Source organism: Anser cygnoides, chromosome 2 (genome assembly GCF_040182565.1).
Source record: "Anser cygnoides isolate HZ-2024a breed goose chromosome 2, Taihu_goose_T2T_genome, whole genome shotgun sequence".
Lineage (NCBI taxonomy): Eukaryota > Metazoa > Chordata > Aves > Anseriformes > Anatidae > Anser > Anser cygnoides.
In genome coordinates this window covers 111,894,977-111,921,524 of record NC_089874.1, presented here as the reverse complement: position 1 = coordinate 111,921,524, position 26,548 = coordinate 111,894,977, and the positions used below count along the sequence as shown (strand labels likewise).

General features: G+C 41.3%; 1 protein-coding gene across 2 annotated transcripts in view; it reads right to left on the bottom strand.

Moving 5' to 3' along the window:
• Window positions 1-26,548, bottom strand: part of MYOM1 (myomesin 1) — a 73,995-nt gene that overhangs the window by 1,423 nt on the left and 46,024 nt on the right. For both annotated transcript variants that reach the window (XM_048058024.2, XM_048058026.2), the window contains 16 exons: window positions 26,042-26,156; window positions 18,749-18,905; window positions 17,582-17,688; window positions 17,419-17,463; window positions 13,922-14,058; window positions 12,767-12,911; window positions 12,088-12,147; window positions 11,762-11,829; window positions 10,500-10,613; window positions 9,734-9,821; window positions 8,958-8,996; window positions 8,759-8,864; window positions 6,978-7,141; window positions 5,744-5,780; window positions 5,408-5,430; window positions 3,750-3,805 (listed from right to left, as the gene is read on the bottom strand). In XM_048058024.2, the coding sequence (XP_047913981.2) occupies window positions 3,750-3,805; window positions 5,408-5,430; window positions 5,744-5,780; window positions 6,978-7,141; window positions 8,759-8,864; window positions 8,958-8,996; window positions 9,734-9,821; window positions 10,500-10,613; window positions 11,762-11,829; window positions 12,088-12,147; window positions 12,767-12,911; window positions 13,922-14,058; window positions 17,419-17,463; window positions 17,582-17,688; window positions 18,749-18,905; window positions 26,042-26,156 (1,461 nt within the window). The remainder of the gene's footprint in view (window positions 1-3,749; window positions 3,806-5,407; window positions 5,431-5,743; window positions 5,781-6,977; window positions 7,142-8,758; window positions 8,865-8,957; window positions 8,997-9,733; window positions 9,822-10,499; window positions 10,614-11,761; window positions 11,830-12,087; window positions 12,148-12,766; window positions 12,912-13,921; window positions 14,059-17,418; window positions 17,464-17,581; window positions 17,689-18,748; window positions 18,906-26,041; window positions 26,157-26,548) is intronic.

Sequence of the window (26,548 nt, the reverse complement as noted above, 5' to 3'; positions counted from 1 at the left end):
AGTAATGACTAAGGGCAAAGTGTCCCTGGAATATTTTGTTTAATTTAGGATCTTTTTAAACCATGCTCTGACAGCTCTTTCAACAACCTTAATTTGTTTTATGCACTCCTATAAAACTATTTTTAACTGAAATCAAAACAGACTTTACTGTTTCTTTGGTGCTCGTGTAAGCATTTCCCTTTGATGTTAGTAAGCTTCGTAAGTCCCAACAGATTGAAGGAAGAATCTTCATTATCAGAGTCAGTTGTTGGAGAGGTCACTAGCCATTGAATAGGTTCTGCAGGCTGGCAAGTCTAAGGTGCATACAATGTTCAGATCTCTTTTTGTTGTTGTCAACTGAGACACACGTGTTACATATGGACTCAGGGGATGCTGTTTTCCCTTCCTCTAGTCACAAGGCTGTGGGAATCTTCTCAAAGAGTTTGCAAAAGTGAACATCACATAGAAAATCAAATGTGAAAAATATTCACGTGAAACTTCAGTGCACATATACCTTTCTCTGGACCTTTATTTAGTAAGGAATTGATTTATCTCTAAGTACTAAATAGTACATTGGTCCGAACTGAAAATGTTACTCAGAGAGGAATCTAACTTTTTCTCTAGCAAAATTTGAAGAATTTATACTACAGAAAAAATGGTCTTCAGTGGTACATAAGGAATGGACAAGGTTCTACTTGACTGAAATCCAGTTTTCTCTTCCATTTTTTAAAGGCTCATGATAAAAATACATTAGAAATACAGACAACTGAGGAGGATCACATTTTGACCCTATATGTTGTTATGTCAGAAAGGCACTGTGAGAAATCAGTTTAACAAGCTACCTTCCTTTCACTGCTCTGCTTTTTATATGGTAGTGTGATGGTGGAAGATGGGACAGAATAGACACCCAGACAGCTATTGAAATGAACAGCCAGAAAAGAAAAAAAAATACGTTTATAAAAACAATATTTTTGTACCTCTGAGAACAAAGAACAAAATCACATAAATCCCAAATCCTAAAGAACAAAATGAAAACAAAAGGGAGGGTGAAGTTTCTCCCCACCACCAACAACACATATATCTTGGTACTGAAGGAAAGACACATGCTGGGTTTGGGGTGGTGAAAGCCTGATGGAAATGGCCCCTATCTGATTTCCTGCAGCACCTACTGTTGATGACAACTGGGGATTATGGGACAACTGGGGATTATGAATGCCTTCTCCTGTAGCCCACTGGTAAGAATGTGGTTTTGACCATATCAGTTCATCTTTTCGAAAAGATGGGGAAAACAAGTGGTTTTACGTTTCACCCTTTTCCTTAACACTCTCAGTGCAAACGTCCTCATCCTCAGCTTGATTTTTATGCCTTTCACTGCAGATTTTCACGAGTTTTTAATATTATAAGTGGGAGAGAAAAATGTGTCATTGTATTTCAAGTATTGCCATTCCGCCTGCATATTAGCATATACTCACATTGATGAGTAGTTTGGACTAAGATGCCAGAGTGTGAATTAAAGCAGCTAAGTTATGGGAACATGTTCCTTTCTTCCAGCATGCCTATGAGGGCACCAACCCCTGGCAGAAGGGGAGAACAGGGAGCTGGTGGGCAGGAGGATGTAACATGTTGCTTCTAGGTCCGAAAGTACCTGTCAGGATCCAAAGTCTCCTTTTAAAAATAAACCCACTTACTATTGTTAAAACATCTACTTAGGTTAAATTGGCCACCTGTACACAAAACCTATGCTAGTTTTGTCTGATAATTCCTCCCTAATATGAACTGACACTTAGCCTTTTCCAATTATAACCCAACGCTGAAGAGCTTTTATGTCTATCAGTGGAAGCCTCTTAGGCCATCTGTAGCACTCTTTGATTAACACTGGGTAAGCGCTGGCTCATGTATTCCCACACATATCCCTCAGCTCATGTAAAAAGCCAGTAAATAGCATCGCAATCGCAGTGTTAAGTTTAAGTTTGAGATAGGCATATGCTTGCAAGTTCAATCTCAAGATACCAATCTGATCATATAACTCTCCATTTATGGCTGCACTTGTATTCAGAATTCAAACTTGCAATTGCCAATCCTCTACTACCTCATTTACTCTTTCTCGAAACCCTTGCTGATTGTGCAATTTGCATGGATTACACACCAGGTACAGAAAAACGCCTTCCCCCTCTCTCCAGCATATATGCAAGCAGTAGGCAGACGAGCCAACAACACCCAAACATGCAGTGCTTTCTCTGAACGCTCTCTGCCCTACTCTGTTTCTCAAAAAGATCATCTACAGAGTCCAGAAACATAAGGTCAACGATATTTGTCTCGAGTTCTGGGAGTTTTCCAGTCGCTTGTTCAAACATCACAAATGTCCTTGCTGTCAAGGACAATGTGTGTCTGGGTGAGATTTTGCAACTCATTTTTTTACAAACTGCTCTTTTTGTAAGCTACACATTTTGCTTTAATGAGCTTATACTCAACTTCAACTCTCTTTTGTCAGAAAGTTTAAAACTGATAAAAATCACCCAAATTTATCCCCTGCCAAAGCCACATGAGAATCTCATCTTCAAGCAGAAACAATATTCTCTGAAATTCTGCAAATTCATTCTATTTCTTTCTGTCCTCTGCCTACAGTTACAATACTTGTCTGAATGCTGCTTATTTTTAGATCATTCCATGAGCCGCTAAATCCTTTAATGAAAAGTTTAATCAAATGTTATTCCATTTTATAATGTCAAGATGCTTAATTTTACATGAAATGCTGCAGCCCACTATCTGGTGGCTATGCTATGTCTTGCATTGTTAAGCAATTCAAGCTTTTAGATTTTTAATGCTTCTGCTGAGCTAATAATCAAGTACCTTTAACCCAGCTGACCCACTACAAGAAAAAAGTGGAAATATCGGGAAGCTGTCTTACTGTAGTTATCGTGTTACAGGTTTTCAACTACATTCAAATGTCTCATTTCAATGTTCACCCACACTTTGAAAAGGAAGTGGCTTATGGCCGACCAGAGGGAGGTGAAGAGCAGATGCTTTTGGTCTCAGTGCTACTTTGCTGCAACTTGTAGAAGCAGAGCGCTGGGAAAAGGTTACAAGATTATGAACTGACTTCGTGGGATGTCTGTCCTGTGCTTGAGCAGTGACGTAGCTGTGTTCCCCTGTGACTGCCTTACAATAATCTTTTAGCCAAACTCTGCTAATATAATCCAATGTAATACCAGTGACTTCCTCTGACTTCCTTCCCGCTTACCCCAATGAAATACAGAAAATGTTCTCCTTTGGTCTGAAAGAGAATTGAGTTAGAAAGGTTTACTACTTTTACCCTGTTTAGAAGGCAGCTTTGACAGATCTGACTATCAGTTAGCTCCAAAAGATACAGAATGGGTAGCTATCCTATAAAAAAAAATGGGAATCAAAACCTTCCCTGGTACCGTGTTACAATAAATAGAGTTAGATAGATTGATAGATTGATAGATAGATAAATGTAACAGTGAAACCTGTGCATGAATTTTTAAAGAGCTGGTTACATAAAGAATTTTAGTCTCAGCTCACATTGTCATCTCACTTTTATCTAATGCTTAAGAAAAGACACTGCCCTAAATAAATAAACCCATCTGTGCAAGACCACTGCATTATGTACAGAAGACAGGGAATGAATAAATAATGTGGCAGATTTTAAAGATGGAATCTTTTTAAAAAAAAAGGTGAATATTTTGCTGTCATTGAAAGGCATTCAAGCTGTTCAGCTGTTGTGTAAAGCTTCGGTGAATTCACTGTACCTTGCCTTCCTGGATGGTGACAACATCGGGCAAACCTCCAAGCACCCGTGCACGGTCTGAAAAGAAATGAACATAATATTCTTTAGTATCTCAAAATCAACTGTGTCCCAGATTCTGTTTCCCCTCTAGTTCTTTCCTCTTATCTTATTTATGTACAACTTGTCTCTGATATCTGCGCTAGGACAGAATTACTCAGCATTCTTAGCACACCATTTGGACTTTAGAAACGTTTGATTCACAGCAGAAGAAGTGTTAACAGCTGGCATCAGTCACTTACTGGAGGGAATTAAAGTCCATGTGCTGTGTCCTGCAGATTTACCCACTGATTCGGTGTTGCTTGTGGTTGCACACACAAAATATTTGAATTTTTGAGATATGGTGCTCAAAATTTTTAGTGTCATAAACTAGAAACGTGTTTCTGATAAGAAATGAATGGCAGCTAAGAAAGTGCTGGAGATTTGGTTTTGGTCTAAAAACAATGATGGGCTTCGGCCTTGGTGACAGCAGTGAAATGCCATCCCTTTGTGTGTATCTGGACGTAAACAAGGTCGGTATCTGCTCTACAGGTTAGGTTCAAAGTCCCATAGGAATCTTACGTAAAAACAAATAAGCTGATCACATGCGGGCTTTGAGGCATTTATTCTGGAACATGGATTTTGTTAGTTGCAAGTCTTGGAGGAGCCTGGCAGAGGAAGGAAGTGACTATAGAGCATGTTCTCCTCTAATATACTCTGTAAAATATATACTCTGGAGTAAATGGCAACTTGATGAGGTCAGGAGCATGACTACGTTTTCTGTGCCAGCCCTCTGTGACTCATGCAGAGTTAGAAATGAATTGCCCAGGGCAGGGCTGTTCCTGGTCCTTTCCTGCCATCCCAGCTGGAACTAGCAGGGATTGCTGTACATAGCCCAAACCCTTTCCATTTGGAGTCTGTGTCCAGTGAGGAGTTAGCTCAGATCCCTCTACACATTTTTCTCCAGCAACTTTTCACACTCCGGTTATGCCCTAGTTTCTGTAGAGGTATGAAAGTCATCTGCACTGGGAGAATTTTTTGTTGTGCTACATTTCACCATGGATTTTTCTGTAAATAGGACAAATATTGAGCCGAATAATCCAAGCTGATGATTCCTTATGATGATTTATTCCTTAAGTAATTGTGACATTCTTGTGTTTTAATCGTTCTTTTGAAATTGATACAAATGCAAAAGTATCAGGAGATTCAGGGATCTGTCATTAAGTTATGCAAAATCTTACCCACCTCTGTTTATAATGCAGAGCCATTTAACATTTTAGATACAAAACTAGCTGAGTGATTTCCTCCATCTTAGAAAACAGAGTGACTTTTGGGCAGAAAAACATGCATGGGAGATCTCAACAATAAATATGAATTTCAGAGAAAGATAACCAGTGATGGGAACAGGAGCTTATTCTGGAAAAGTCCACATAACCCCTTCTTAAAGTGTCAGTAGCAGCAATGTGCAAAATGTTAAATCATGCTCCTTGCTTCCCCTTGGTGTAAGGTCAACTAGTTTTAGGATGCGCACAGGTATGTACATGTGCATACATGCCCTCTCTCTCCCAACACACAATTTCCTGTATAGGAAGAAAACCTTCATAAACAACTTATTACAATTATTGTCAAAGAAGGCCCACTTACTTTTCTCTGCAATCGCAGCTTGCCTGGAGTTGAAAGAAACAAAAAGAAAGTCCAATTTTATTTAAGGTTTACTTAGAGTAATGGAAAAATAGCTTGTCTTTTAAATTGCCTTAATCAGTTAAAGAAAATGCCTCTTGTCATTTGGCAATACTGCTTTTTCTTCATTACCTAACTGTTACATAAGCGTTATACCAAAGCAGTCACATGCAAAACTCCTACAGGCTTCTGTAGGACTAGGATTTGTTTCATAGGATATTTTTAGCTCCAGCAAAAACAAACAAATACCATTATTATTTTATGGGTGCCATTGGTGTATTTGGATTGCACAATACTTACTTTAGTCTCTGGAACTCAGCAAAGGCTTCATCAAATGCTTTGTAAAGAGAAAAGTTGATTTTAAAGGTAGGTTCAAAGATAGGCCACCACAAGTGTTCATTTAAAATGCAGAAATTGATTTAAAATGTAGACGTCATTAAAGAAATACTCATGTATGGATACATGCTGTGATACTGTATAAGCCCTAAAATGCTGAATGGTTCAACTAATAAAGGCAGTCTCGTATATGGTAACTATTATATGTACATATGCATGCATAAACACAATTCTTTTTTATAGTAAAGGTCAAAAATTCACGCAGAGTGATGGGAGAATGATAGGCTGAAATTACCTCACAAAACAGAGGAGGAAACCCAAAATATACCACATTAAAGTCATCCAAACCTTTTTTGATCACAACCCCCTATTAGTAATACAATTTTGAGTACCCTCCATATGGGTATATGCAATTCTTTATAAATTATATACACATGCTACTGAAGTTCTTGTGTTTTTTTTCCTGCACTCCAGCAGATTGTCCTGTGTACCCCAATTTGCAGACCACTTGCTTATGATACAAGAGATTTATTTTTCCTAAGTGCTTTTCACACTTTTTCTCAAAAAAATGAGGATAGAGTAAAGAAGGAGCAACCCAGAGATGATTGTAAGGTTATCATCCTTACACAGGTCTTACAGGCCCAAAGCAAAGCTTTAGGGATGGGAAATGCTGGGGATGGAAAGCAGAAACTCAGAAGTAGTTAATCTGCTCCCTAGGTTCTGAGAGCTCTCTCAGAGTAAGAGCTTCCATCAGGCAATCGAGTTAATTTTAGCTGTTCCTGTAACATTCCTTCATTGTGCTGATGAAAGGGGACCAGTCTTGACATCTCTGAAGAATAAGGAGCCCTTTTATATCCATCAAAGAAATACAGTAGGAAAGTAACAGAACAAACTTGTCCCTCACTTCCTCCTCTGAATATTATTACTTGGAAGGGAGAGATACAGAAGGCATTCAGTGCTACAACTTGTGTCTAAAATTGCCAATCAATGCCAGCAGATCAAGGGTTTTGTAAGATAACTCAGAAACTGGGCTGACATCTCCCTAGGCAACTCCAAGGCAAACTGCAAGTTGATATTTGGATTGGGAAAAATTAACCTGATGCCCAAACGGTATCAGATTGATCCTGCTAGAGATGCTCCTTCCCTACCACAGTGTCATACCCACATGCAGGTGATATTAACAGTATGAATGGCCTACCTTGTCCAGAAAGATCCACCATCTTTTTGTGTGCAGTTTTACCATCGAAGAGTTCCATGGTGTATTTGCCTTTGTCTTGAGGAGTTGGCTCATTGATCTGCAGCCAGATCTGCTCCCCCGTGACACCAGTCTTCACTCTGTCTGTAAACCTAATCTGGGTGTCACTGAAAAATACAAAACAATGTCACCCCTTCGTTTTTACTGGAATATAAACAGGATTTGTTCCTGTTGAGTCACTCAGAACATCGCAGTTACTAAATGATTTCCAAGGTGCAATGGTATGCCATCATATTTTGAAGCTTTTGAAGCCAAATCATTGCTAAACTGTAGACCAAAGGGACAGCCTTGTTATGACAGTCTTCTTCTGTTTAATTTCCAGCTCTCCTCAAAGTTTGCAGAAAGGTTATGAACCTGAGTCATAGAAATATTATACAGATTTAAGACTCAGATGTCTGATGGGTAATACCTCAAATGTTCCTGTTCTCTCCTTAGCACAAGTTTTTTCTGCTTGAGCAAAGCAAAACTATATAGGGATGTACCTGCAAAAAAACACTTTTGATACAAATAGTTTTTGCCTAGTTTGAAAGTTTTCTCATGTTCTGCTATGCTTTGGCTTTTACAGTTAAATGTATTTTGACACAAATACAATTCCCACGAAAAATATCAATTTTCAGCTTCTTGGCTAAGCAGTTAATTGCTCTGGAAGAGGCAGAAGATATTTGTCAAATAAGCTGCTCATTTTCTTTTTATCTTTCAGCTGATAGCTTTGAATATGCTAGAGGGTCAAAGAGCAATTTGATGTGCTTCAAGATGAAATTAGCTTCTAAAAATTACATGGAGAAAAGAGAGAGACAAGAAGGAAGGGTAGAAAAAGAGAGAAAATGAAGGGAGAGAGAAAAAATCCAGGACAATTCATATTCACTTCTAGTTTTGTAATGCTTGGGACTCCTGGTTTTACCAGATCAAAATGTATGCCAGGAAAGAGGAAGACCTCAAACTGCTACCATATACACAGGAAGTGAAACAGCAAGAACATTAATAATAGATTTAAAATAAACTAAGTTATTTACTTTTCTGAGTTTTACAGTACAAGCTGTTTATGCTGACTGAAAATTCAAAGCTGTCTCATGGATTTGGATACACACAACTCCCATTAATTTTATGGGGAGCTGGGTATTCAAGTTCTTTGTAAGAGTCTCAGTTCTCCTGTCTGTCCTTGTTAGGCTCTTAGTGCTCACAGGAGGGCCTGTCTGGATTTTACTGCCTCAGGCACATGTGGAATCAATCTTGCTTTGCCTCCAAAACATGAACCCATGCATGAAGAGGATGTGCCCGTTTGCCCCCGTTCCTGTGAATTATGGCTCCTAGACAAGCAGGCCTCCAGGCTAGGTATCTCCGAACCAGATGTGCTGGCCTCTAACAGAGCTTGTCAGTGCCATAGATCATACTCATGTTGCCCCTCAAAACTGGTTCAGAGGAAAATGCAGATCCCATTCGGAAGGTGGGAAGCCCTCTGAAGCAACACAGCCCTGACAACAGCACGTGGCATGGGACTATCGGTCTCACAGGAAAACAGCAGGAAGGCCCCATGCCACCAAGACCTAACTCTCCTGCTGGTTCCTTGTGGGTGCAGTTCTCTGAAACTAACTCTCACGTGAGAGAAGGACTCATGAGAGATGATGAAAAGACAGCTGGGCCCAGCCTGTCTCATACATCCACGTTCTTTCTGAGTCTACAAAAACCAAGCCGCACTGATATTTGCAAAGCTTTTGCATACTTACTTGTGCACCCAGCCTACCCTCAGATCCTCCACATAATAGGTGACGAAGGAGTACAGTCTGATACCCTCAGCTGTGCTCTGGATTTTCAGGTCTGTTGCAGATAAAGCTGCAAGAAGACCACATGTTTTTATGCAGCCATGCAGGCATTCATTGAGTGTCACAATGAGTCATTCATCTCAGAAGAGAATTAAAAGCTTACCAATCCTTCTGCATACTTCATTCATCAGATCCGCAAAAGCTGTGGAAACAAAATCCATAGACTAAACTCAGTGTCTGCATCTCAAGCACAGTCAATCATAGGCCAAGCACTGATTCTGAAATATTCTCCCCAGTAGGGTCCAAAAAGAAATCAGACCTACATTAAAAAGTGTATTAGAAAGCTAAGTAACGCCTAAATGCAGCCTGTTATTCCACAGCTTCCAGACTTTAACCTGGATGAATACTGCTGCAGCTGAACTGAACTGTATTCTCTTTTTTACCCTGTAAATGACCATATTCAGTTGGAATGCTAACCCATCTGTGTACATTGCAATGGATATGATTTTTTTCCCACTTGCTTGGAAACTTAACTATAACTGAAATTTTAAAAACACAGTGGTCACAAAGAATGGAAAAGCCTCTAAATATAGTAATGACAAAACATTTTAAAAAGTGAGATCTTTTAAAATTATCTAGCTCTGTAATTTCTTTCTATAATTACAAACTTAAACTACTGCTGAGCCCCTGAGGAAACGTGTTATCATTTTGCTCAGCACCAGTCATCACATTCTCGCAAAATTATACAAGATCCCCATGCAATGAGGCGTATTCAAATACTACTTGTGCTAAACAATCTCTGCTTTTCTAATCAGATAATCTTATATACAGAAGGAACAAAACCACAGGAAGGAGACATATGCAGCTGTCTTTATTGCCTCGATCTTGCTTGCAGGATGTAGGCTGCATGGCTTACAGCATGCAGAAAGGGGCTCTGACCTGTGTCCGTAAGCTTTAGCTCACTGGTGTCCTTTCCTCTGTCGTCCTTCAGTATGACTTCGTAAGTGCCAGTGTCTTTCTTAGAAAACTGTGAAAACAGTATTCAGTACAGTTACTGTAGAAAAATCCAGATTTGTGTCCAGGCAAGCCTCATCCCATCCCCATCCCTGTCTCCCAGAAGGTGCCCGATGCCCAGGGCTGGGGCTCTCCTGGTGCCCCCCGTGCCCAGCTCCTGGCTGGGGTGGTGGGTCAGGGCCTGGCTGGGAGGTCCTGCTCTAATGGCCTCATCGTGGTCCCCAGCCCCCACAGGGCCTGGCACTTCTGCCCTTTCTCAGCCAGAGGAACGGAAGGCAAAGAGATTTAGTGGTTAATGCAGGTCACACCCTGTGTCTGCAGCAGAGCTGGGTAGGGACCGCAAGTCTCAAGTGCATCTCTTGGGTGACTTTGAGAGGGCGGTCCTCTGGAAGCCCAAGTGACAAGCACTTCCCAAGTGCAAGTCACAACAGAGATGTGGTCTCATTCGGTTGTTAACTGACATGCAAAGGAAGTGACATGCTTATTATCTCTACTGTCATCATTTCCTGAAAATTTGAGTGAGCAGTTATAGATAGAAATTTATTTTAGCTAAAATATAGACGCCTCATGAGTTTTTCCGTTTTTAAAACCCACTTCCTATTTTGATTGTTCTGTTGAATATTAGATCATATCTTTCACCTGAATTCATAACACCGACTTCAGATTAGGGCTAGCAAAGACAGTCACTCACCTCCGATATCAGCAGAGTGCACACACCATCTTTAAAGTCATGTTCTTCATCTACCATTATCTCCCTGTCATCTTTGTACCATACAATGTGTGTTTCCTTCTTAATATTAGCCACCTAAAATGGATGAAAACCACATTGCAATTATTCTCTACATTTGGTCAGATGAACCCAGCATTGCATGGGTTAGCCTGCTTGAATCCTGGGCCAGCATACAAGAACAGCAAGCTTCACAACGTGTTTACAGTGAATTACAAGGATGCTCTTGGAGGCCTCTTTGTTAAAATAAAGGATGCAAGAGAGAAAATGGAAGGGATGAAGAGAGAGAGAAAAGTACTGTCAGTAGCTTTGGGAAAACCAGGGATCTAGTGAATTCTGCTCAAGGAATTTCTACACACATAAGCAGCTCCCAAATCAGACAGTCCCTGAGCTCACAAGAGTCCATCATTCCTATTGAGGTCCATTTTCCTGACTGGATGGAAGGAGGGATGAATGGATGGATGGGTGGATGGCAGACCTGAAGAAAAAATGTTTAAGCTATTTTCCAAGGTGTTTTGTCTGAAAAAAAAAAGAAAGAGCACAGGATGATTTGTTTTACCTCTGTTTGTGGTAATGGGGACACACAGAGGACTGAACGATAGCCCCAGCTCATTGCGGAGAGGTGACCAGAGAGCTGTCAGGGGATAACAACCTTATGGCCCAGAGGCAGGTGCTCTTTATCCCTTCAGAATAAATGTTACCTTCCTCCTACCCTGCTCCTGTGCCAGTCTCTATCTTAAATGCCTGAATTAGGAAGCTGTACAGGCACATCTAACAGGTCCCTGAATACCAGTGGTGAAACACAAGGAGTGTGTAACAAAGAGTCCCCTTCTTGATGGATTTTTTGCAGAAGGCCTCTCTTTCTATTTCCAGCACAGTAACCAACACATTGCTCTTTGTTCAGATACTGTATTTCTGTAAAGAAAGCAGAGCTTATTAATCATACTGCAGGAGGGCAATCCATTTGTTTTTCACAACCATCTTCTCCTTTATCAATTTTTGAGCTGCTTTTTGCTGGACAGAAAGGAGTTTTGCCTAAGTCTCTGACTATCTACAGTCACCCCAGCATGATTAGCCTGTGTGCTTTCAGTCTCTTCCACTAAATATGCAGTTGGGAATACAAAACCAAAGACTGTCTTTAGTTCTTTTCTTCCCTCAGCATCTAAGCAGCAGTAGGACAAAGTGCTTCTTTGAACATTATACTTATTCTTTTCCTTCCCCCTTACCTTGCATTTCAACATCACGTTACAGTCATCGGTAACTTCCCATCCCAGCTTATCCACAAAATGAGGACCTGTTTGAAATTACAGATATTTTTCTTTAAAAAATGGCATCAGTGGTATTCATGATACAAAAACAAAGGCAAATGTGTTTTTCTTGACAATAATACTGTTATGTTTTAAAGTGTTTATTTTTCCCATTTTTCCTTCAAAAGGCAAGCAACTACACAACAGAATAAAAACATCTATTTTAATTTAGCACATTAATATAAACAAATTCTCATACTTAACAAACTAACACATGTGATTCTTATGAATATTCTTATTATCACCTTGTTTTCTGTGCCACTCTTTTCTCTGGAATTCTGCTTCATCCTTCAGCTTCTTGAATACTAGAAATTAAAACCAGCAACATATATGAGGTTAAACAACATGTGTTATTTGTGCAGTACTGTAACAGGCACAGCTCTGTCCCTTGGAGGCCAATAAGAACCCTATGATGTGGTCAAATTTTCTCTCAGCAACTTAATACTGAACATTTCCAAGGGTCAGAAGCTGATTACAGCTAACCCAACTTCCCAAGCTGCTTGCAGCCATCAGGGATTTAACACATCACTCTGAAGAAGTGTAATCCCCCATCATGCAATCGCTTTCCACTCCCAGGAGGAAGGCAAACAGGAGCGGCAGCAGAACTGGCAAGCAGTGGCAATGCAAAGAGGTGCAGATGTGTGTTCCTGGCTGAACAGGCATTTTACAAGGGGAATTTTCATTGCATCCATAGAAAAGCAAACCTTGATAGCCTCCAATATTTTACATTTCTATAACACTTCGCTTTCCTCTGGGCACTTAAAAATTATCAGTTCACACACATGGTCTGTTTTATCTGAGGCAGGCAAATGCTGTGACATGAACATTTATTAGAACTAAAATGGGAAAACAGTAGAAAGTGAAGATGACAACCAACCCTGATGTAATTTTTTCTAGCCTTCTGCACAGTATAGATTAGCTTACCATCACCAATGAGCACCAGACTGGACTGATTGGTTGCTTTTCCATCCTGCAGCTGGAAAGTGTAAGTCCCTTCATCCTTGTCCTCAAGTTTATCCATAATCATTTCAACAAGGCCAGTCTTCTGGTCCACCTTCATTTTATATTTCTTCAGGAATGGAAAGTAAAGCAACAATTAACAGATATCAGAATCAGAGAATATTTGGCAAACATTGCTTCATATCTTTAGGTGAAATTCTGTTTTCTTCAGTCAGATTGCCACTATTTCTAGATCCAGCTCTATACATGTAAACAAATTAATAAGAAATCTGACAAGGATGGAAGCATGTGAAAATCCTGTTCTGTGGTGAGCGTTGTGTTCTTTTTCATTATTAAGGTTTAGATTTGCACCTCTTCAGAACATTGTCATCTATGAGACAATATTTATATAAATTTTTGTGTAGAGTGAATCATCATAGAATTTCCTGAGTTGGAAGGGACCAACAAGGATCATCGAGTCCAACTCCTGGGTCCCCAAAGGACCACCCAAAAATCAGACCACGTGTCTGAGAGCATTGTCCAAACCCTCTTGAACTCCAGCGGGCTCAGTGCCATGACCACTTCCCTAGGGAGTCAAGAGAAGCTCTGTCCTTGCCTTCTAACTGCGATCAGTATTGCAACAAAAGCATGACGCATCCTGTCTTCATAAGTAACAAACTCTGCTACTGCAAACAACCACTTGGGAATTTTCCCTTGGTGTAATAAATTCCTCCAAACAGCAAAGTGATGTGTGAAGTGACCACAAGGGCCGTAGATAAGCCATAGATAAAAGACATGGGATGAATCTGGGCAACTGCAGTGACTCCTTGAAGACCACAGGAGTTACTTACCTGTGACTACCTCACTGCAGGAACTCTTATGGTATCCATTAGTTAACAGACCATCTGGTACTCACAAAGGTGGCAGGAAGTCATTTAATTCCACATTATAAACTGCATCCACTAAAATTCAGCTGGAGCTGAAAACTATGGACAAAGTCTTCCTAGTGATGTTTTTGATGAAATATGCCATTTATGACAAAAACGCACTAGCATGGAACACTAGTTGGAAGCGTATTGGAGACATTAATACTCATTGGTTATAAACATGCAAACATCTGTAAGCAATGAAAAACCTTACCTCTCCATTAAAAATCTCCTTATCATTAAATACAAAGTTGGCCTTTGCATTGCCAGACAGTTTTTCAGCTTGCAACCAGAACCTCACTTCTCCTTTTTCCAAAATTTCCACTGCCAGCTCAGAGACAAGTGGAACAGCTACAAAGAAGAAAGACAAGAATGAAGCATATACTTTGCCTGTGCCCCAACAACTATCTTCTTCTGTAAAAGCCACGTCTTTCTTTCAGCTAATGTATGCAAGGTGACTAGCTTATGACAGCTCTTCATATAGTTGGAATACCTCTCCACCCACATGTACACAGGGTGACAGGCAAGATTGCATCATTTGATCTTTCTATCACTAGGTCTGAACAGAGCAGAAACACTGATAAGTTGAGTTGTGCTGGGGCTCCTCCATTCTAATACAAGGCCAAAGGTAAACTAAGCATCTCTGCAGCATGATGTGAGCCTGTATAGGGCAGACACGTCTTTAATGAGTCGCTTAACAATGTTGTTTTAAGGCAGGGAATTGACTCAGTGGAAAAACAACAACAACAACAAACAAGCACAAAGGCAGATCACAAAGTCAGCTGGTGAATTGCAGGTTGGGAGACTTTTATAAGTACTTTGATCTTTGCTGAGTGGAACCTTTATCTCCAGAATACACGAACTATCACAACATACCCCAAATCTCCCCAGTACATTTTGTTTACGTATGAATAATGGAAATCCTGACATATAGAACAATTCCTTGTGTAAGCAGGAAAAAATAATCCTGTAAAGAGTACTCTACTGTAGCTAACTGTAGGGCTTTTAAACTTTTCCTTGTTCTTGTTAGTAAAAGTCCTCTGTGTGCCTTCACTTTAAATTCTTGTTAAGAGATTTTAATCAGCAACATTAAATACAGGCATTTAGACTCTGATATTTGGGCACATTGCTCATTTTTTTTAATTACCATCATTTTAGCTGTCCTAGTGGATGCTCAAGTTTCCAAAACCTCATACTCTTAGGAGCACGTATGCTATATATGAACCCCAACCTCCACTTTCACAGCAATGTAAAGTCTGCATTGCAAGGGTGTAACCGAGGAGAGCGTACAAACACATTGCAAAATGCTTGATTATGTGGTGTGGTGATGGGTGTCAACCTACACCTTCTCCCAGACAAATCACAGGACAGGGTTGTTTATTTAACTTCATGTGTGAAAAGCCTAGCTGCAGCAGGAGAGGACTGGGACTGGGGTAGTTTTCTGTCATCTCTCATCTTCCTGTTTTCACCACCCTAAACAACAGGGTGCCTTCTGGAGCAGAGCTGCCATTCTACCCTGCTGTCAATCCCAGGTAGTAGCCACGTGTGAGGTCTCCCTGTGTCTTCCTTTCATATGGGCACCCCTTCCATGCACCTATACTTTTCCACACTCATGTACATTTTGGTGGTACAGAACATATCTTTGGTGAAAATAAAGCTTCTGGGAGGTGAGGCAACAGTCCCGGGGAAAAAAAAATATGAAAAAGACATGGGCATAACCTGGAAGAGAAAAAAAAATGGTTAAAAAGGAGTTGTGGGGGAAAGCGGTACCAAAAGGGACCAGGTTATGAGTGTGCCCCAGCAGTGGAAATGGTACTTGTGAAGCTTCCTTCCCTCCTGCATTGCTTGAGAGAAACAAAAGGAATCTCGGGAGCTGCATGATTTCTCAGAACAAAGCGCCTGAAATGCTACAGGAGTCTCAGAAGCAACAGGATGAGGATGAGAATAGATATCAGGCTGCACTGCTTTTGTTTCACTGCCAGCTCCATGGCAATGTTAAACTCCCAGTTGATTTGCATGTAATTAACTATTAATATCTTAGTCTAAAATGGGAGAGAGGAAGATATCTCAGGAACTGTTCAAGAAGGGGCTGAAAGGATGTAAAAGCTTTATATTTTGGGAAAAGGCCATTCGCTCCGCAGTCCAAAGGAATCAGAGAGATCCATGTAAACAGTATTCCACAAGCAAAAGACTTATTTAAAAAAAAATAAATTCCATTTTACTAAACACCAACTGACTGCGACTTCAGGGATTTTCCAGCCATCATACTTACAAGGTTTTACGTCTTGTTTGTATAGCATCACAAATTACCATGTGCAACTAGACTGAAGTTAGACAATCTGTGTGGTTTTTGTTTTGTTTTGTTTTGTTTTGTTTTTTGAGAGTCTACAGGGCCTAGGATGGCCAAAGCAAGAAAAGCAGTTTTCTCCTTGAAACATTACAGTACATTCTGCAGTAATCTCTTTTTTTTTTTTTTGGTCTGTTTTTCTATGAAGTTCATGCACAGCTGGGAGCATACTGACACCCGAAAACACATTAAAAACCCAACTCCCCAGTCTTGTCCTGAGGAACTTATTTCGTGACATTAGTTATTAACACAGAGTGTGGAAGAGCACTCAGTGGAGAAGGGTTGGGGCGAGTGACAGCAATAAGGGGTTGTGATGACTAACGCTCGCCCTGAAGACCTGATGAAGAGGAAACGTCTGGGAGGAGCAGGAGTAAAGAAAGGGGTGCTTGGGCTGTCATTAGGCCATCAAAAGTTGGTACGATATGCTGGGAAGAGCAGAGCTGAAGTGGAAAAGGCAGAGAGGGAAATGAGAAAGAGAGATGATGCGTGCAGAAAGACAGGCAATGTCTGCAGCTGAGTTTGACTGGCCTGGGAGGCACAATGTGGGCTGAGCTGGCTGAGGTGCCAGCAGCACAAGCACAAAGCTGAAGATATTAAAACCCAGGCAAGAACAGTAGTGTCTGGAACAAAGCACAAGAGATGGTAGTGGCAGGAGATGAGACAAGGCTTAGATCTCGTCACGTTGTGTGTAATAGGATTCTTTCTACAATTCAATTTATTATTTTCTTCAGTTATTCAAGTCACATTCCACTGAAAATAACAGGGTTGTACTACAGCCAGGATATCATAAAGGTATAAGAGTTCTGTGGACATGACAAAAATATCCTTCCAAGCAAAAAGAAAGGTGCTCTTACTATCAAGTATTACAGAAAAGAGGGAGGAATTTCAGCTGAAAAATTCTGTACATATATATATATATCATTAGAGCTGAATTTACTACAGTTGCTTGTTCTCTTAGCCTTACTTTTAACTTCTGTTAACTTCAGTTGGGGTGAAGTTAGAGGGGCAGAATGTTTTTCAAGCTCAGGTTTTCAAATCAGCTTAGGCATTCTGAGTAAGTAAAAAAAGCTGCATGGCAGAAGAAATAAAGCCATTGGGATACTTATTTTCAATCTAATATAGAGACTTAGTATATGCTTAGACCAGCAGCCTGCAAAAGAAGAGGAAGAACAAGAGCAATACACAAACGTACTGAGAGAAAAAAGAAAAGAAAAAAAAAAAAAGGAATCTTAGATTTTCAGTTCAAAAACACTTTCACTTGAAATTACTGTAGCAGTTTCACAATCTGATGCTGGCAGGAGCTTTGTGATACATACCCGTGCGCATTCAAATCTCTCCCCTACAGACATGCTTGATTCACTTACTTGGGAATTTGTGTTCATGGCTCAGAGCAAGCAGACGTTTCATTTCTGCAAAAGACATGAAAAAAGATAGGTGTGCATACCTTATGGATATGAGAGACACAGCAGCAGGAAAAAACAGAAGTGAAAGCAAAACAGGCATGCTTAATAGACATTGTGTATCTACCTTCTTCATCAATTGTGTAGCTTGATGAAACTCCATCAGTGTCTGTAACAACACAGGAGTAAATTCCTAAGTCATCTTCTCCAAGATCCTTAAAGGTTGCTTTTGACCTTTAGAAAAAATGAAACATTTTGACAAAAAGGTGAGATCAGTCTGAACCAAGCTCCTTTTTATAACACACAATAAAAATAAACTTTTTTAAGCTTTTGCTCTGACTAAAAGGCAAATACAGGGGTCCTGACCAAAATAAACCAGGTGTGGTTTATTTTGCCCTACCACGTGTGGTACAAATGGCGATGGCACAGCCAGTACATCTGGACTAAGAGGAATCGGTTACTAAAGCAAAGAGAGAAGGGAGATCCAGGAGCATCCATGAGACCATAAGAGTAAAGGCTGACCAACTACCTCTGCTGCACAACCTCTGCACAACCTGCACAACCTCTCCAGGAAGCTGAATAAGCTCTCAGGTAGTGCCAACAGTACTGGAGCTAGCCAAAGCTAGCTCACACATACTTAAAAGCATTTGTCAGGTCTTTAGTGAGTGTGGAAGGATACTGTAAGTGCAGGCTGATTCAATTTTCATATGCAATACCAAGAGTGGTATGAGCCACCATTTCTTCCCCTATGGTTTCTATAGCTGTAAGAGCACATAGCTTCATAGGCTCCACCTGTGCATTTGCTATTTCTTCCTTTTTGAAAAATGCCTGAAGAAACATATTAGGCTCGTGGAGCATTGTGAAAGTTATCAAATCAGGCTATGGTGAGGTGATCAAAACAGGGACCTCCTCAGAAGATTGTGACAGTGCTACATGGTAAAAGCATTTTGCAAGCAGACAATTTTAGCTTTTGGACCTTTACAGTGACAGCAATAGGAATCATGATCATCTGTCCTGATTGCCAGGTTGTAAGAGGACAGAGCACCAATTTTCTCACCCTATGCCTAAATGTAACTTAATTGCTTAATCAGGAGGCCTGACTCATTCTGTGCAAACTACAATTGCCCAATGGTCTGCACAGGGACTTGTTGGAGAACAACATACTCATCCAGAGCCTTTTAGTAACAAAGGCAGATACAATTCTTACTGATCCTTTCATCCAGAAAGGATTGATTTCTGTGACCAGCCTAGGTTTATCAAACATGGGATGACTGTTACTGCTGAGGGCTCTTACTTTCCGCCTTTGGTATCAATGTCCAGCCGAGAGTCGTCCTCAATTGGTTCATAATTCTTGGACCAAACAAATTTAGAGTTTGGAGACATCTGATCACATTCAAAGTTCAAGGAAATTACTCCATTGTCATCCACATTGACCACCACTTCCTTAGTTCCTGAAAGATCAGAACAAGGCAATTCCGCTTTCTTAGAGATACCAGCAAACAAATATATATAGATGCACATAAATTGCTGAAAACATTGGCATCCTCAGTCCTTGATTCATGATTAGAATTTTTTGTTCTAGGCCGTAAAATTAAGGAACAGATTAAAGAGCATCATAAATCAATTGATTTATTTGAACATGTCTAAGCACACATGAGATTTATGATATTTGCTCTGGAAAAACCTAAAGGGGGGAAAGAGGGGGAGGAAGCAAGTCTCTAAATCCATTAAATGCTTGAAATATTAAATAGCAACATTTTTCCAGCTAAGGGGTAGTCAGCGCTTTCATTATGTAGTATGAATTTCTCATTCCCTAGTCAAATAAGAGCTCTAAAGGGAATACTGGGTACAAATGCAGATGTTTGAAAAGGTGCAGGAGGTAAAAGAGGAAACAACCGAGCCGCCCAAGCAGCGCTCATTTGTGCAACCGAGGCACATTTTCAGGGACTCTGGGTTCACTCCAGGAGGTTGGTTTAATTGCTATGCTTGGCATCTGGCCCTGCCACCGTCTGCAGCATTAATCCTGGGCCCACAAAGGGAGTGAATATTTGCAATTAGCGGCTAAGTCGCCCACCCTGTTTTGCCAGTACCTGCAGTCCTTGAGCTGAATAAGGTGACCCAGTTTGTCACCTTACAGGTGCCCTGAGAGTGAGGCCCAGGTCAGGAACCTGAGTGTACCTCCTGCCTGCTCCCTTGCACACTGGTGAAGCCGAGGGAATTTCATCTGGGCATTTCGTCATCTGTGGCATTAACTTTCATTTCAACAGCTTGTCTGAGAATACCACAGAGAACTGAGATGTGCTGGAGGACATCCAGCTTCCTCCTCTGAACAGCTCTGAGCTTGGTCTTACATCTGAATGGGGCACTCATGGTATATTACTCAGTCTAAGACAATTTCAGGCTGCCCGGAATGCTAACGACATGCTTTCTCCACAACATATTGTATCTTAAAGACAAGAGCCCTATTCCTGACATTGAAATTAAGAGCTTTGTTTTCAGCATAATTCTTAATGAGCCTCAAGTATGCAAGGAGATTTCTGTGTTTTGTCACCCTAGTATTATACATGTCCTGTCCAGCACTGTGAGTAGCTCCTGTAATGACAATTGGTGTACGTGCAGCCTTCTTATTCTCTATAATTTGCCATAACTGTTTAATGAAAGATTAGTTTAATATTCTTGTTTTGGTCCTATTATTTACCAGCCCTCACAGCAATGAAGCACAATGAGTACCAATAGGTGTTTTGGTCTACAAATATTTTTCCAGGTAGCTGCACATTTTTCAAGAATGTTATAACGTAATTTATTATATGCAAATTCATCACTTTATATTTCATTAGTATTTAGTTTCCTGTAGATCATTAGCACATGAATCTTTGGATGGCAACTTATGCAATGTGCAAAGAATCACAGCCAGAAGGTCCCTACAAAGGGCAACATCCTTTATATTTCTTTTAAAGCACTGACATTATGATAACAATGCATAGCATGTATCTCCAGAAGTGATGACGGTTTTTACTTCTAATATTTATGTGGAAGTAAGAACAAATATATATTTTCAAACTACTCAGCAGAGGTCTCCACCTGTCCTACAATGGAGGAGTACAAAACCAAAGAGGCTGCTCCAACAGTAGTAGTCTAATTTCCCTTCGCTAGAAAGCTTGGTGGTTTCTACAGAGCACCCAAAGTCACTCTTAAAGTTATCATAAGAAATAAAATACTTAGATGTCAGATCAAATACTGATTATCTCCATTGATCTGAGAGTTTCATTGCACTGAATGGAAGGAGCTAAAATTAAGATAAAGCAGACAGCTTCAAAACACTAGAGTTACTGGCATCATCTTGTCCACAGATAATCAAAAAAAGAAGTTGAATGGGACAGTATTTCATTAATTTCTGAGATTCAGCCTTAAAACTTTCAAAACACACTGCCCAAAGCCTCTCTTCTCAAGGTGGACATTGCCTATTTGTTAGCTGAAGGGATTTTGATGGATAAATGGATGTGTGATTAAAGTGAAACAGTTGATGCAAGCTGTGGCAGCCATAGGGTTAAATTTTTAGGTCTGCTATGGCTTCGGTCATAGCAGCACCTAAGGTAGTGTCAGAAAAAACAGGTAACTTATTTTATACAATCTTAGTGTGTTCCTGATTCTGTTCTGAGAGGCCAGGTGAGCCTCGCAGATGTAACTAAGAGCAGGTTGCTCTGGCAGAAACAGCCCTCAAGTGCATGGTCTTATAGCCTAGGATTCACAGAAATGTGCAGGAGCCCTCCTGTAAAAAGGCTCCTTTCACAAAATCCCTCAGTGAAGCTCTTCAGGTGAGGGTGACAGTCAGACCCCATAGTCTGACCCCCAGGGCAGATCATACTCCTGTGCCAAGCTCTCCTGAAGCAACTGATGCAGGATGAGAAGCTAACTTCAGTTTGCACCAAAGTGCACAAGGACTAAGGGCAAACCCGGGAAGTAATGGGGAAGAGTTGCAGTCTGCTCCTGGACTTCCCCTGCCTCTTGTGAGATCCATACATACCAAAGTGATTTTGTCCGGAGACAAAGTTACAGCTCAAAACTAGCCTGGATTTTTATTTGTTTATTTATTTTAATGTGTATGGGCTTTTCATTTAGTTTTAAGAGATAACTGTAAAAACTGAATATGGTTTTCAATCAGAAGATGGATGCAAAGTATTGCACCATTATAGTAACATACGTTACTGGATAAAGAAAATTGCTACCACTCGTATTAAAACAAATATTTTCATTCAGGTTGTTATTTACTTACATTCTTTGGTTAGACAGCTCAGTCTCCTGGTGATTTTAGACATTTGCCAGAAGCAACATTCCAGCCACATTCCAGCAGGAATTGTCTACAGAGACCTGACAGTATTTTGTCTCCATTGAAGATGTTAACAAAAGCAGCATTCATTGGGCAACACCAAATAATTTGTGGCAGTTTTTTAAAATGGTGTGATTGTTCTTGAGATTTGTGTGGTTTGAGTGAGAAAGCTGAAAGCCTACCCAAGTGACTGCTTTCTGAAATATTTTTTTAATAAGCCTTTTGTTCCTTCTTAACACTTTTAAGAGGCTTAGTTTGGTGAATACTGTATCTGCAGACCTCAGCTCAAAATATGGGTCAACCAGATTTGTATAAGTAAATCATTTTCAGCTTCCCTGAGATTTCACTGGCCAAACTCTGACTTTCTTGTGATCCCTCTGAACACCAGCCTGGCTTGCAAAAGGGCCACAGTCCTGAGATGCATCTCCTTCTCTAATGGTGATGTCTGCAAACCAAATGATCTGCTCACGTTCATATTCCCAGGTTGGGCATGGTTCTCATTGGAAAGAACGTCAAAATTGCTGTTTTTTTTTTTTTTTGTCATGATTATCATCTTTGCAAGAGTTTACATTTGTGTATTTTTGGAATTCTAATGGCATGACCAATCCTTTACTTAGTACACTTCAAGTTTATTACCATAACAAGTTTTTATCAAAAGTCTGAGAGATATTAACCTTGAAGGAAAATGTATTAATAAAACCAAAACTTTAGTACTAATATTGGTTTGATTTTTGTTTTAAGAGTGGTTGTTGTTGCAGTATCTAAGCCATTTTCAAGAACAAGCTCCTTAGTCTCGCCTTGCTCCACTTGCAGGTGATGGAAATCAGCCTAGTGCTTCAGTGGTTTGTAGATCTAAAACTAGGGTTACTGTATTTTTGAAAGAAAAAAGAAGATGCAGTGGCTGTGAGAGATGAAGCTGAGGGATGGATGGCAGATGAACAGAGGAACTAGCCATCCTGCATGCCCTGTTACTTTGGATATTGCTGTTGTTATAGTAAGAGTTACCCTGTGGTGCCCCCTTTCATCTCATCCAGTACAGCAGAGCACCACAGAGTTCCCATACTCCTGATTTTGCCTTTATTCCTCCCAAACATCTCATGGCCTCTGCTTCCCAAGCCTCCAGTCCTTAGAGCTCCCAGCTCCATACTCCTGCTTCAATCTGTGACCATTTTCAGGCCGCTGATTTTCTCATCAGAGAGCAATCCACATCTCCACTACCAACGCAAATTCCTCCTAGTCTAGCCCAAACCTATTCTCAGCTAAGTGTTCTTAGTCCTTCCACAGCTCATACCTTGCTCTCGTGCCCCAAGACCTTTTTGCCCACATGATTATCCTCTTTTGTCTCCATACCACAATCTTGCCCCCTCTCAACCTGCCATCCACTACTTCCACCCCTTCTTCTCATCCCAGCTTCACTAAGTCACTCCAGTCTTCCCATTGCAAGTTTTCCAGTTCTTTTATACCCCCAGCTTTGAACCTCCCTTTTCAGGCTTTCTTGACTCACTGGGAGCTAATTCAAGGCTTCTTAGTATTTTTGCTTTCCTGGGTGGAAGGACTAGGCATTTATGAGAGCTGGCCCAGTGCTACTGCAGGGATGGGACTGGTAAAAATGGACCTGGGAGGCAGAACCAGGGGAAGGATGCTGGGAAAATGCTTCTGAGGGAGCCAGGGTGGGAATGGGAACTGATTCTCACCAGTTCACAGAATCGTCTAGGTTGGAAGAGACCGCCAAGATCATCTAGTCCAACCTCTGCCCTAACACTAACAAGTCCTCCACTAAACCATATCACTAAGGGCTACATCTAAACGTCTTTTAAAGACCTCCAGGGATGGCGACTCAACCACCTCCCTGGGCAGCCCATTCCAATGCCTAACAACCCTTTCGGTAAAGAAGTTCTTCCTAATATCCAACCTAAACCTCCCCTGGCGTAACTTTAGCCCATTCCCCCTCGTCCTGTCACCAGGCACGTGGGAGAACAGACCAACCCCCACCTCTCTACAGCCTCCTTTAAGGTACCTATAGAGAGCAATGAGGTCTCCCCTGAGCCTCCTCTTCTCCAGGCTGAACAATCCCAGCTCCCTCAGCCGCTCCTCGTAAGACTTGTTCTCCAGACCCCTCACCAGCCTTGTCATCCTTCTCTGGACTCTCTCGAGCACCTCCATGTCCTTCTTGTAGCGAGGGGCCCAAAACTGAACACAGTACTCGAGGTGCAGCCTCACCAGAGCCGAGTACAGGGGGACAATCACCTCCTTAGACCTGCTGGCCACACTGCTTCTTATGCAAGCCAGGATGCTGTTGGCCTTCTTGGCCACCTGAGCACATTGCTGGCTCATATTCAGCTGCCTATCAACCAGTACTCCCAGGTCCTTCTCTGCCAGGCAGCTTTCCAGCCACTCATCTCCCAGCCTGTAGCGCTGCTTGGGGTTGTTACGCCCCAGATGCAGGACCCGGCACTTGGCCTTGTTGAACTTCATACAGTTGGCCTCAGCCCATCTGTCCAGCCTATCCAGATCCTCCTGCAGAGCCTTCCTGCCCTCGAGCAGATCGACACACGCACCTAACTTGGTGTCGTCTGCAAACTTACTGAGGGTGCACTCGATCCCCTCATCCAGGTCTTCGATAAAGATATTAAAGAGGACTGGCCCCAGCACTGAGCCCTGGGGGACTCCACTAGTAACCGGCCTCCAACTGGATTTGGCTCCATTCACCACAACTCTTTGGGCCCGGCCATCCAGCCAGTTTTTAACCCAACAAAGCGTACGCCAGTCCAAGCCACGAGCAGCCAGTTTCTCGAGGAGAATGTTGTGGGAAACGGTGTCAAAAGCCTTACTGAAGTCAAGGTAGACCACATCCACAGCCTTCCCCTCATCCACCAAGCGTGTCACTTGGTCATAGAAGGAGATCAGGTTCGTCAAGCAGGACCTACCTTTCAGAAACCCATGCTGACTGGGCCTGATCGCCTGGTTGCCCTGCAAGTGCCGCGTGATGACACTCAAGATAATCTGCTCCATGAGCTTCCCTGGCACCGAGGTCAAACTAACAGGCCTATAGTTCCCCAGGCCTATAGTTCCCCTGAGCAGTTGGACCTGCTCAGCCCCTCACAGTCGATACCATTCCACATAAACCCCAACTGTTTCTCCAGGCAGGAGCAGCTATCAACCCAATAGCCAGGGCTGTTGTGTAGGCAGCCGCCTGCCCTGGTCATCACCTCCTTGGCTTGTGCCAGCCGTCAGTGTCCCTGCACTGCTGCTTGTGCTCCCCATGCCCCTGCCTCCTTTCCTGCGCCCTTAGGGCTCTGAGAAACCTTCTCAGGTGGGATGAGGCACGGGAGTCTGCCAGCAGAGGAAAGGAATTTGTCTGAGGAAAAAAGTGGGTATGGTGGGTCCAGCCCCTCCACTTCTAACATAGTCCGTGGATGAGTAGGCCACAGAGCTTTAAAATTACCTTGTTCTATTGTTTGTTTATTTTTAATTTTGCATCTGAGGTCCCATCTCTTATGAAGAGACAAAAATCTGTTACTCGGTAACCTTCTGACCACGAACGAGGACAAAGAAAGGAAGGCTCTCAGAGACACATGCCCATGCTTGTGTTTCCTGTTAGGGAATTGGTGACAAAAAGCTGCTCACCCAAGTCACCCATGATAACTATCTATTGTAATAAAGCTCAGGGGGTTTCTGAAGTTCCAGGTACAGAGATTCTGTCACTGTACCAGTTCCTGTTTTTCTTCTGGCATTATAGACGTGCTAGTGCCAGGTATCAAGGATGAATCCAGCGAACAGTTGCACTTGAATTCTTCCTGAAGATGGTCTCCAAAATGACTTGACTAAATTTTTAAAACCTTTGCTTTAAATGCCACGGGAAAATAGTAATTTCTTTTACCCTTTCCTCAGGCACATTGCATAAATTAAAGAAAAGAGAGAGATAAAAAACTGATTTATTATAGGAAGGGCAAAACCTACACCTGCACAATTTTTTGGTTGGGCTGATTTTAGTGCATCTTTTTTTGCTGCATACAAGTACTACAACTTTATTGTATTTCTATATTCCTGAACAGGTAGTTATGGTAAGAAAATCTGTTCTGACCTTAAAATTCATGTGAAAAAAAAAGTAAGATATGACCCTCAACTTGTTTCCTGCATAGTAAAAATGTTTGACTTGGGGGGGGGTCAGATTGTTCGCATGCAGCCAGTGTGCAAACATACCACACAAACAGGAACCTGTTTAAATACAACGAAAAAGAGGAAGCATTTCTAACAAACCTGGTCGTGTCTCAGCTATGACAGGATCAGTGGTATTGGATGGTTTCCCTACACCGGCCTGGTTTGTCGCCCGCACACGGAACACATAGCTCACACCTTCTGTTAGGCCACCTATCTGCAGGAAGCAAACAATACGTGCATGATTTGTTACAAAACACTAATTTCCATTTCACACTTCTTACAGTTCTAGTCTGGATGCTTGACAATTATATTTCCTTTCTTTTTTGTTTTGCTCCTTTTTCTAGTTGACAGATATTTCTTCCTCATTTTTTTTCTCAGTTCGAGTGGCATGACTAATCTATTTGTTTTGCTCTTTCCTTGTATGCATAGCTAACATTTAGCCAGTGTCATAACTGTCATTGATTTATTTATAAAAGGAGCATTGTTGTATTATTATTGGAACAGGATGTTTTTAACTCATGTCCGTTGACCTCTGGAACAGGACAGTCTTACTGCAGGTAAATTCTGGCTCTTAAAAACAAAATTATCAGGGTAAAATGTCCCAGT